The 12,574-nt window shown below is 58.4% G+C and overlaps 1 protein-coding gene across 1 annotated transcript in view; it reads right to left on the reverse strand.

Moving 5' to 3' along the window:
• Positions 1-1,600, reverse strand: part of LOC146870689 (protein kinase C and casein kinase substrate in neurons protein 1-like) — an 84,879-nt gene extending 83,279 nt beyond the window's left edge. Inside the window, exon 1 of the mRNA XM_085646126.1 lies at positions 1,465-1,600. Within this exon, the coding sequence (XP_085502252.1) occupies positions 1,465-1,576 (112 nt within the window). The 5' untranslated portion in view covers positions 1,577-1,600. The remainder of the gene's footprint in view (positions 1-1,464) is intronic.
• Positions 1,601-12,574: the final 10,974 nt, after the last annotated feature.

Raw genomic sequence — 12,574 nt, forward strand, 5'->3', positions numbered from 1 at the left:
AGACCTGGACCTCCAGACCTCTCACCCCCCGATCCACAGTCCCTGAAAAGAGGAGACCCGTGGAGGCACCGAGACACGTGGAGCCAGCCATCTTGAAACGACCACGACAAGCTGCAAGTGCAACAACCGAGGATCCCTCCAAGTTGTGCTTTGGGATCTGAGAAGCCCAGCCCTCGAGCAGCATCTGCACCAAAGGTGAGCCCTCCAGCATCTCCACGATCTGCGTGGGGCCCTTCTGCATTTTGTCACTCGACGCGCCTAACCGGTTGCTGGCCCGTTGGCTAGTGGCCATCTTGGCGACGAACTTCAAGAAACACACCACTGGTCTGGTTGCTCCAGACTGGCCCTTACTCCCCTCCAAAGGAGCAGTCCCTCTGACCTTGCTGGTCAAAACCCCATCAGCTTATTTTGTTTTCCACAACAATTGCTTTTGCCAAGGCTTGTTTACTTCGACAAAGTTGCCGACACCGCCGACAGCGAGAGCCTGCGTGGGACAGCTCGTGAGCCAACTCCTGGACGTCGTCGACCTTCAGGGACCACGTGGCTGCAGAGACAAGCTACACCTTTCTTCCTGTTTGCACCCGACATCGTCTGGTACCCACCTGGTGCCACGCTGGTCACTGGCTAGTGACTGTGAACACTGTCCCCTCTGCTTACAGGTCTTCTACAACTCCGATCCACTCTTGGATCCACCGCATCTCTTCCGGACCGACCGCCTGCAGCATCTTTGTCCACAGGCTCCACTGAACAGATAGAAGAAACCCGACGCACTTCGAGGCCTATGCACCCGCTTCCTGTGGGTGAGGTAAAGCTGGCACTCCGGTGCCCAAGTGTAGAGAATCATCTCTTGTGTCTGTGTTTCCAATCTTGAGTTCATAGTCCATCCGGAAGATCCTCTTTGCAGTAACTTTGTAACTTTTACGCACCCATTGAAAACCTATGGGAGCACGCGTGTGACTATTTGCTCTGCACACGCAACCCGTGGACCTCCTGGTCACTAACTGAAGTTAGCTCCTTGTAGGCCCAGCGATTCTAGAGGCCCTAGGCCTTTTCTCTTTTCTGTTCGTGGTACTTATACCACTATTTTAGTATATGGTCTGAGCGGCCACCAGGGCCTATCCATATAAAGTGCAACTTCTGTGTATTCTGCTGTAATCTTGTTTGACGATTTGTGCTCCTGTGCTCATAAAGAGACTAGGGGTTACTTTGAGAAATAAATACATATATATTTTGAATATATATCTGTGTGGTGTCCTTTCATTGGTATAAAAGGGGGTTGCATTTGGTAAAACAGCTGGCTTAACACGCTTCACGAGTTTAGCCTCAAAGACTGCTTAGCCTACGCTACCACTAGGGCAGCTAGTCCGAAAAGGTTGACTTACAACCACACCATAAGGGTTGCTTGGCATGGTACAAGGTGGTCACTTTAACTAGTGAACATCATATACCAGGCCAACTTCTCACAGCGTCTTTCTGCCAGTTTTTCACCTTCTCCATGTCGTCGTTCAGAAGGCTGTTCTTCACCTCCTGGTGCAGCTCGCTCACCTTCTCCACCTCGGTCATCATGGCTGCCCATGCCTTCTCGAGGGTGCCATACTGGGGACCTGCACTCAAAAGCGATAGAAGGGGATCAGGACTACTGATATGGAGGTGAAGAGGAATGGGTGTCTGTAAGCATGGATCTTCATCTCATCAAACACTGACTTTGTCACCTGAGGGCAAGGATGTGGCATATGGATATCGCCAGCACGCAAACATATGTTTCAGAGAGTCCCTCATGTTGCAAAACAATACCTTTCAAAATTCACAAACCTTCTCAGCTGTCATTTTAGGATTACAAACAGGTGAGGAAATTGTTAATTGGCTGCAAAGGAGCAAAAACCAATTTCCTGAAGTATTATTAATGAACAACAATATCCGCTTTGACCCAAAGATCTCAATGAAAACAAGTGTCACCTTTGGGGGTCAGCTGCTGAAAACTGTGGAAAAGAGTAGAAAGTACTTGGCAAATTAGTGGCAGCGATAGGTGTCATGGTGTTGTGTTGCTTGCTTGTTGCCAGCGTGGGAAGGACATTGGTTTACATTGAGTGCTTGCCATGATTGGGTGGTCATCGGCTTATACTGGAGGATGTGAGACCAAGAAAGAAAGGTTAGAGGCCCTGATTGAAGAAAAGTGGCCAGAGGATAGATTCTTTTGATTTTTAGTTGATTGAGGGATAAGTAGCTTTAATTGGCAGATTATCTGAGGACAGGTGGCCTAGATGTGAAGGCGATTGGTGTCTCTTAGAGGGTAAGTGGACCAGATTAAAAGGCTATTGGTTTATATTAGAGAATACATGGCCTAGATTGAAAGGTTATTGGATGTGACTGGGTGAGTTGTGACCCAGAGGGGAAGTTTAATATTTTAATTTCGGGAATAAATGGGCTAGATGATGAGCTTATTGGGTTAGATTGGAGCATAAGTGATGAATGGGAAAGCTAATTGAATTACATTGACAGACAGGTGGCTTAAATAGAAAACGTATTGTTTTTGAATGAGTGGGTCAGATGTGAAGGTTGCTGGCTTATATTAGAGAAGAAATGGCTCAGATTGGAATATTATTATAATACGGAAACGCAAAACATCTAAAATATTAAAGAATATGCATTAAATGCTCTCTCTCAGGATGCATTTACACTGTAAAATTAATCTTCTGGCATTCCCATGTATTACCCATGTTGTACACCTTGAAAGGTTGTGGTCTATTCCTTGTTGAACATGGAGTCCCTTTACAGTGCAAAGGGATAGACACTGCAATAAAAAGTCCTCTGCAATTATCTGCCAAAGAGCGAGGAAAGATGGGGAGCAGACGCAGTCTTTCATCTGTAACTAGTGCGGAAGATGCATTGGTACTGACAGTCCTTTTTGTAGTGTCTAACTCTCTTGTTCCTTCAGACTGTCACAGTACACTGCTTTCTGACTCTGTTTGTCTAGTGCTACACACATAGATGAAAGATCTGGTGCATCACTCAGAGTTTGGAGGGACCAGAAAACCTCTAATTTCTGGAGGAAATTCTAAATCAAGAATAGAGTCTACCGGCGGAATTTCCTCCACATATATAGCATGATGGAGGAAATATAGCCTGATGATACTATTCCAAATTTAGAGTTTCCTCCAGAAATTAAAACATTTTTAATACCACCTAAACTCCAAATGAGGCCGCCACTGACCAGTCATTGGTTCTGGATCAATGTAATGTCTCTGTTTTGTATGAAATAATTTCAAGGTTTTACAGTTTGCATTAAAACTTTGAGTCAAAATTAATTACCTCTAAATGTAAGTATAATTTTGAATGCTGGAAAAATAAATATCAATGTGTTGGTGTACTAATGCAACGTGTGGCCTGAAATCAAAGTTGTGGACGAGAGGGCACAAATTCCATTTTTGACCTATTACAAATATTATACAGAGAGGGTACTACTAATGAGACCTTAGAAATCAATGAGGTCAAATTTATAATGCACAAGATGCAACAAATAAGCAAGTAATTACTGCATAATAGTGCAGCATTAGCATAATCTGCAGATGAATTGCTTGGCGGAGGTTCTGAGTCATCCAACAGTGATCAGCCCTCATATGACAGAACCGTTGGGTGGAAATAAATTGTACAGTTAATGCTGCAGCAATCAGAGCCACAACAAACTCTAGCACTCACTGCACTCCCTTTGCGGCTCCCAGAGATAGAATCCCCAAAAATAGGAATGCTCTAGGGTGCTTGGACAAGGCACGCAGAACAAAAGTATGTTATAAAATGACAAACTTGTCATGGACCAACACACTAAGGTGCCGTTTCGGATCCTGGAGAAACCGGGTACGAACCGTCGGACGGAGCATTTTCTCAGTCCGACTCGTACCCGGTGAAAAAACATTACAAAAATGCAAGTACGATTCGTATGGAAACACCATTTCCGTACGAATCGTACAAAACACCGACCGACGAAAATATACATACAAATGTGATCCGGGAATGCTCCGACGTGACGTCGGGACGCCTTCAGGCTGCGTTTCACGAACCAGGAAGTACGATCCGCACCGACGTCACCCCGCACGGATTATATTTTCCGGCTGCCAAAAACTGCCGGGAAATCAGGACGACGCGCACAAGGAGCACCTGTACGCGACGGACAGCCATGGACCCGAACCTACGTGTCATCCCAGCCCTCATAGCAGTCCACCTGCTCTACAGGTACCGACGCAGATGCCGCAGACGGTCAGAACCACACCCAGGGGCAAAGGGGGGGGGGGCAGGGGCAGGAAACCAAACCCCCACCCATGTCACAAGTCATACATGCCCTGCACATACCTGACCTCCAGGGTCTGGTCACCTCGAGGGGGTGGGGGCGTGTCCAGCAACGCCAGCGTCCGCCACAACGGAAGTGGGTGATGACGCGAACCGCCAACACAACAAATCCGGTACGTACCGTACACACGCCTTAAGAGCGTGGGTACGGGCTGTACCACGCACACACCTACGTCACACCAACAATGGCGGTACGACCCGTACCCACGTTCGAAAGGCCTGGGTACAGGCTGTACCAGCATTGTTGGGGTGACGTAGGGGTACGCGTGGTCCGACCCGTACCCACGCCCAGAAGGCCCGGGTACGGTGCGCACCCCTACGGCACCCCATTGGCGGTCTGCACCGTACCCATGCTTTAAGAGCGTGGGTACGGTGCGGACCCCCAATGTTGGGGTGTCGTAGGGGTCCGCACCGTACCTATGCTTGAAGAGCGTGGGTACGGTGCGGACCCCCATTGTTGGGGTGCCGTAGGGGTCCGCGCCGTACCCAGGCCTTCAGAGCGTGGGCACGGGTCGGACCACGCGTACCCCTACATCCCCCCAACAATGCTGGCACGGCCCATACCCAGGCCTTCCGAACGTGGGTACTGGTCGTACCGCCATTGTTGGGGTGACGTAGGTGTGTGCGTGGTACGGCCCGTACCCACGCTCTGAAGTGCTGGGTACGGCGCGGACCCCTGCGGCACGCCAACATTGGGGGTCCGCACCGTACCCATGTTCCACAGGCATGGGTACGGCCCGTACCCAGGCCCGCAGAGCGTGGGTATGGGTATGTACGAAGCATACCCCCACACGTGTATGAATGGAGCGTACTGCCACCCCACCAGTGTATGTCCGGAGCGTACCCCCACCCGTGTATGTATGGAGCATACCCCCACCCGTGTATGCATGGAGCGTACATGGCCAGACATAGGAGGGGTGGTTGCCTATCACTCCCAGCAGTGCCCAGACATGGGAGGGGTGGGTGCAGAGTCCCCCCAGCAGTGCCCAGACATAGGAGGGGTGGGTGCAGAGTCCCCCCAGCAGTGCCCAGACATAGGAGGGGTGGGTGCAGAGTTCCCCCAGCAGTGCCCAGACATAGGAGGGGTTGGTGCAGAGTCCCGCCAGCAGTGTCCAGACATAGGAGGGGTGGGTGCAGAGTCCCCGTAGCAGTGCCCAGACATAGGAGGGGTGGGTGCAGAGTCCCCCCAGCAGTGCCCAGACACAGGAGGGGTGGGTGCAGAGTCCCCCCAGCAGTGCCTAGACATAGGAGGGGTGGATGCCTATCACTCCCAGCAGTGCCCAGACACAGGAGGGGTGGGTGAGAGTCCTCCCAGCAGTGCCCAGACATAGGAGGGGTGGGTGAGAGTCCTCCCAGCAGTGCCCAGACACAGGAGGGGTGGGTGCAGAGTCCCCCCAGCAGTGCCCAGACATAGGAGGGGTGGGTGCAGAGTCCCCCCAGCAGTGCCCAGACATAGGAGGGGTGGGTGCAGAGTCCTCCCAGCAGTGCCCAGACACAGGAGGGGTGGGTGCAGAGTCCTCCCAGCAGTGCCCAGACATAGGAGGGGTGGGTGCAGAGTCCCCCCAGCAGTGCCCAGACATAGGAGGGGTGGGTGCAGAGTCCCCCCAGCAGTGCCCAGACATAGGAGGGGTGGGTGCAGAGTCCCCCCAGCAGTGCCCAGACACAGGAGGGGTGGGTGCAGAGTCCTCCCAGCAGTGCCCAGACATAGGAGGGGTGGGTGCAGAGTCCCCCCAGCAGTGCCCAGACATAGGAGGGGTGGGTGCAGAGTCCCCCCAGCAGTGCCCAAACATAGGAGGGGTGGGTTCAGAGTCCCCCCAGCAGTGCCCAGACATAGGAGGGGTGGGTGCCTATCACTCCCAGCAGTGCCCAGACACAGGAGGGGTGGGTGAGAGTCCTCCCAGCAGTGCCCAGACATAGGAGGGGTGGGTGCAGAGTCCCCCCAGCAGTGCCCAGACACAGGAGGGGTGGGTGCAGAGTCCCCCCAGCAGTGCCTAGACATAGGAGGGGTGGATGCCTATCACTCCCAGCAGTGCCCAGACACAGGAGGGGTGGGTGAGAGTCCTCCCAGCAGTGCCCAGACATAGGAGGGGTGGGTGAGAGTCCTCCCAGCAGTGCCCAGACACAGGAGGGGTGGGTGCAGAGTCCCCCCAGCAGTGCCCAGACATAGGAGGGGTGGGTGCAGAGTCCCCCCAGCAGTGCCCAGACATAGGAGGGGTGGGTGCAGAGTCCCCCCAGCAGTGCCCAGACATAGGAGGGGTGGGTGCCTATCACTCACAGCAGTGCCCAGACACAGGAGGGGTGGGTGAGAGTCCTCCCAGCAGTGCCCAGACATAGGAGGGGTGGGTGCAGAGTCCCCCCAGCTGTGCCCAGACACAGGAGGGGTGGGTGAGAGTCCTCCCAGCAGTGCCCAGACATAGGAGGGGTGGGTGCCTATCACTCCCAGCAGTGCCCAGACATAGGAGGGGTGGGTGCAGAGTCCCCCCAGCAGTGCCCAGACATAGGAGGGGTGGGTGCAGAGTCCCCCAAGCAGTGCCCAGACATAGGAGGGGTGGGTGCAGAGTCCCCCCAGCAGTGCCCAGACATAGGAGGGGTGGGTGCAGAGTCCCCCCAGCAGTGTCCAGACATAGGAGGGGTGGGTGCCTATCACTCCCAGCAGTGCCCAGACACAGGAGGGGTGGGTGAGAGTCCTCCCAGCAGTGCCCAGACATAGGAGGGGTGGGTGCAGAGTCCCCCCAGAAGTGCCCAGACACAGGAGGGGTGGGTGAGAGTCCTCCCAGCAGTGCCCAGACATAGGAGGGGTGTGTGCAGAGTCCTCCCAGCAGTGCCCAGACACAGGAGGGGTGGGTGAGAGTCCTCCCAGCAGTGCCCAGACATAGGAGGGGTGGGTGCAGAGTCCCCCCAGTAGTGCCCAGACACAGGAGGGGTGGGTGAGAGTCCTCCCAGCAGTGCCCAGACATAGGAGGGGTGGGTGCCTATCACTCCCAGCAGTGCCCAGACATAGGAGGGGCGGGTGCAGAGTCCCCCCAGCAGTGCCCAGACACAGGAGGGGTGGGTGCAGAGTCCCCCTAGCAGTGCCCAGACATAGGAGGGGTGGGTGCCTATCACTCCCAGCAGTGCCCAGACATAGGAGGGGTGGGTGCAGAGTCCCCCCAGCAGTGCCCAGACACAGGAGGGGTGGGTGCAGAGTCCCCCCAGCAGTGCCCAGACATAGGAGGGGTAAGTGCAGAGTCCCCCCAGCAGTGCCCAGACATAGGAGGGGTGGGTGCCTATCACTCCCAGCAGTGCCCAGACACAGGAGGGGTGGGTGAGAGTCCTCCCAGCAGTGCCCAGACATAGGAGGGGTGGGTGCAGAGTCCCCCCAGTAGTGCCCAGACACAGGAGGGGTGGGTGAAAGTCCTCCCAGCAGTGCCCAGACATAGGAGGGGTGGGTGCCTATCACTCCCAGCAGTGCCCAGACATAGGAGGGGTGGGTGCAGAGTCCCCCCAGCAGTGCCCAGACACAGGAGGGGTGGGTGCAGAGTCCCCCTAGCAGTGCCCAGACATAGGAGGGGTGGGTGCCTATCACTCCCAGCAGTGCCCAGACACAGGAGGGGTGGGTGAGAGTCCTCCCAGCAGTGCCCAGACACAGGAGGGGTGGGTGCAGAGTCCTCCCAGCAGTGCCCAGACACAGAGGGGGTGGGTGCAGAGTCCTCCCAGCAGTGCCCAGACATAGGAGGGGTGGGTGCAGAGTCCCCCCAGCAGTGCCCAGACATAGGAGGGGTGGGTGCAGAGTCCCCCCAGCAGTGCCCAGACATAGGAGGGGTGGGTGCAGAGTCCCCCCAGCAGTGCCCAGACATAGGAGGGGTGGGTGCAGAGTCCCCCCAGCAGTGCCCAGACATAGGAGGGGTGGGTGCCTATCACTCCCAGCAGTGCCCAGACACAGGAGGGGTGGGTGAGAGTCCTCCCAGCAGTGCCCAGACATAGGAGGGGTGGGTGCAGAGTCCCCCCAGCAGTGCCCAGACACAGGAGGGGTGGGTGAGAGTCCTCCCAGCAGTGCCCAGACACAGGAGGGGTGGGTGCCTCTCACTCCCAGCAGTGCCCAGACATAGGAGGGGTGGGTGCAGAGTTCCCCCCCAGCAGTGCCCAGACATAGGAGGGGTGGGTGCAGAGTCCCCCCAGCAGTGCCCAGACATAGGAGGGGTGGGTGCCTATCACTCCCAGCAGTGCCCAGACACAGGAGGGGTGGGCGAGAGTCCTCCCAGCAGTGCCCAGACATAGGAGGGGTGGGTGCCTATCACTGCCAGCAGTGCCCAGACATAGGAGGGGTGGGTGCAGAGTCCCCCCAGCAGTGCCCAGACACAGGAGGGGTGGGTGCAGAGTCCCCGTAGCAGTGCCCAGACATAGGAGGGGTGGGTGCCTATCACTCCCAGCAGTGCCCAGACACAGGAGGGGTGGGTGAGAGTCCTCCCAGAAGTGTCCAGACATAGGAGGGGTGGGTGCTGAGTCCCCCCAGCAGTGCCCAGACACAGGAGGGGTGGGTGAGAGTCCTCCCAGCAGTGCCCAGACATAGGAGGGGAGGGTGCCTATCACTCCCAGCAGTGCCCAGACATAGGAGGGGTGGGTGCAGAGTCCCCCTAGCAGTGCCCAGACACCGGAGGGGTGGGTGCAGAGTCCCCCCAGCAGTGCCCAGACATAGGAGGGGTGGGTGCAGAGTCCCCCCAGCAGTGCCCAGACATAGGAGGGGTGGGTTCCTATCACTCCCAGCAGTGCCCAGACACAGGAGGGGTGGGTGAGAGTCCTCCCAGCAGTGCCCAGACATAGGAGGGGTGGGTGCCTATCACTCCCAGCAGTGCCCAGACATAGGAGGGGTGGGTGCAGAGTCCCCCCAGCAGTGCCCAGACACAGGAGGGGTGGGTGCAGAGTCCCCCTAGCAGTTCCCAGACATAGGAGGGGTGGGTGCCTATCACTCCCAGCAGTGCCCAGACACAGGAGGGGTGGGTGAGAGTCCTCCCAGCAGTGCCCAGACATAGGAGGGGTGGGTGCAGAGTCCCCCCAGCAGTGACCAGACATAGGAGGGTTGGGTGCAGAGTCCTCCCAGCAGTGCCCAGACACAGGAGGGGTGGGTGCAGAGTCCTCCCAGCAGTGCCCAGACATAGGAGGGGTGGGTGCAGAGTCCCCCCAGCAGTGCCCAGACATAGGAGGGGTGGCTGCAGAGTCCCCCCAGCAGTGCCCAGACATAGGAGGGGTGGGTGCAGAGTCCCCCCAGCAGTGCCCAGACATAGGAGGGGTGGGTGCAGAGTCCCCCCAGCAGTGCGCAGACATAGGAGGGGTGGGTGCCTATCACTCCCAGCAGTGCCCAGACACAGGAGGGGTGGGTGAGAGTCCTCCCAGCAGTGCCCAGACTTAGGAGGGGTGGGTGCAGAGCCCCCCCAGCAGTGCCCAGACACAGGAGGGGTGGGTGAGAGTCCTCCCAGCAGTGCCCAGACATAGGAGGGGTGGGTGCCTATCACTCCCAGCAGTGCCGAGACATAGGAGGGGTGGGTGCAGAGTCCCCCCAGCAGTGCCCAAACACAGGAGGGGTGGGTGCAGAGTCCCCCAGCAGTGCCCAGACATAGGAGGGGTGGGTGCAGAGTCCCCCCAGCAGTGCCCAGACATAGGAGGGGTGGGTGCCTATCACTCCCAGCAGTGCCCAGACACAGGAGGGGTGGGTGAGAGTCCTCCCAGCAGTGCCCAGACATAGGAGGGGTGGGTGCCTATCACTCCCAGCAGTGCCCAGACATAGGAGGGGTGGGTGCAGAGTCCCCCCAGCAGTGCCCAGACACAGGAGGGGTGGGTGCAGAGTCCCCGTAGCAGTGCCCAGACATAGGAGGGGTGGGTGCCTATCACTCCCAGCAGTGCCCAGACACAGGAGGGGTGGGTGAGAGTTCTCCCAGAAGTGCCCAGACATAGGAGGGGTGGCTGCAGAGTCCCACCAGCAGTGACCAGACATAGGAGGGGTGGGTGCAGAGTCCTCCCAGCAGTGCCCAGACACAGGAGGGGTGGGTGCAGATTCCTCCCAGCAGTGCCCAGACATAGGAGGGGTGGGTGCAGAGTCCCCCCAGCAGTGCCCAGACATAGGAGGGGTGGGTGCAGAGTCCCCCCAGCAGTGCCCAGACATAGGAGGGGTGGGTGCAGAGTCCCCCCAGCAGTGCCCAGACATAGGAGGGGTGGGTGCCTATCACTCCCAGCAGTGCCCAGACACAGGAGGGGTGGGTGAGAGTCCTCCCAGCAGTGCCCAGACATAGGAGGGGTGGGTGCAGAGTCCCCCCAGCAGTGCCCAGACACAGGAGGGGTGGGTGAGAGTCCTCCCAGCAGTGCCCAGACATAGGAGGGGTGGGTGCCTATCACTCCCAGCAGTGCCGAGACATAGGAGGGGTGGGTGCAGAGTCCCCCCAGCAGTGCCCAGACACAGGAGGGGTGGGTGCAGAGTCCCCCCAGCAGTGCCCAGACATAGGAGGGATGGGTGCAGAGTCCCCCAGCAGTGCCCAGACATAGCAGGGGTGGGTGCCTATCACTCCCAGCAGTGCCCAGACACAGGAGGGGTGGATGAGAGTCCTCCCAGCAGTGCCCAGACATAGGAGGGGTGGGTGCAGAGTCCCCCCAGCAGTGCCCAGACACAGGAGGGGTGGGTGCAGAGGCCCCCTAGCAGTGCCCAGACATAAGAGGGGTGGGTGCCTATCACTCCCAGCAGTGCCCAGACACAGGAGGGGTGGGTGAGAGTCCTCCCAGCAGTGCCCAGACATAGGAGGGGTGGGTGCAGAGTCCCCCCAGCAGTGACCAGACATGGGAGGGGTGGGTGCAGAGTCCTCCCAGCAGTGCCCAGACACAGGATGGGTGGGTGCAGAGTCCTCCCAGCAGTGCCCAGACATAGGAGGGGTGGGTGCAGAGTCCCCCCAGCAGTGCCCAGACATAGGAGGGGTGGGTGCCTATCACTCCCAGCAGTGCCCAGACACAGGAGGGGTGGGTGAGAGTCCTCCCAGCAGTGCCCAGACATAGGAGGGGTGGGTGCAGAGTCCCCCCAGCAGTGCCCAGACACAGGAGGGGTGGGTGAGAGTCCTCCCAGCAGTGCCCAGACATAGGAGGGGTGGGTGCCTATCACTCCCAGCAGTGCCCAGACATAGGAGGGGTGGGTGCAGAGTCCCCCCAGCAGTGCCCAGACGCAGGAGGGGTGGGTGCAGAGTCCCCCCAGCAGTGCCCAGACATAGGAGGGGTGGGTGCCTATCACTGCCAGCAGTGCCCAGACACAGGAGGGGTGGATGAGAGTCCTCCCAGCAGTGCCCAGACATAGGAGGGGTGGGTGCAGAGTCCCTCCAGCATTGCCCAGACATAGGAGGGGTGGGTGCAGAGTCCTCCCAGCAGTGCCCAGACACAGGAGGGGTGGGTGCAGATTCCTCCCAGCAGTGCCCAGACATAGGAGGGGTGGGTGCAGAGTCCCCCCAGCAGTGCCCAGACATAGGAGGGGTGGGTGCAGAGTCCCCCCAGCAGTGCCCAGACATAGGAGGGGTGGGTGCAGAGTCCCCCCAGCAGTGCCCAGACATAGGAGGGGTGGGTGCCTATCACTCCCAGCAGTGCCCAGACACAGGAGGGGTGGGTGAGAGTCCTCCCAGCAGTGCCCAGACATAGGAGGGGTGGGTGCAGAGTCCCCCCAGCAGTGCCCAGACACAGGAGGGGTGGGTGAGAGTCCTCCCAGCAGTGCCCAGACATAGGAGGGGTGGGTGCCTATCACTCCCAGCAGTGCCGAGACATAGGAGGGGTGGGTGCAGAGTCCCCCCAGCAGTGCCCAGACACAGGAGGGGTGGGTGCAGAGTCCCCCCAGCAGTGCCCAGACATAGGAGGGATGGGTGCAGAGTCCCCCCAGCAGTGCCCAGACATAGCAGGGGTGGGTGCCTATCACTCCCAGCAGTGCCCAGACACAGGAGGGGTGGATGAGAGTCCTCCCAGCAGTGCCCAGACATAGGAGGGGTGGGTGCAGAGTCCCCCCAGCAGTGCCCAGACACAGGAGGGGTGGGTGCAGAGGCCCCCTAGCAGTGCCCAGACATAAGAGGGGTGGGTGCCTATCACTCCCAGCAGTGCCCAGACACAGGAGGGGTGGGTGAGAGTCCTCCCAGCAGTGCCCAGACATAGGAGGGGTGGGTGCAGAGTCCCCCCAGCAGTGACCAGACATGGGAGGGGTGGGTGCAGAGTCCTCCCAGCAGTGCCCAGACACAGGATGGGT

The sequence above is a fragment of the Triturus cristatus genome, chromosome 1_1 (genome assembly GCF_964204655.1).
Source record: "Triturus cristatus chromosome 1_1, aTriCri1.1, whole genome shotgun sequence".
Lineage (NCBI taxonomy): Eukaryota > Metazoa > Chordata > Amphibia > Caudata > Salamandridae > Triturus > Triturus cristatus.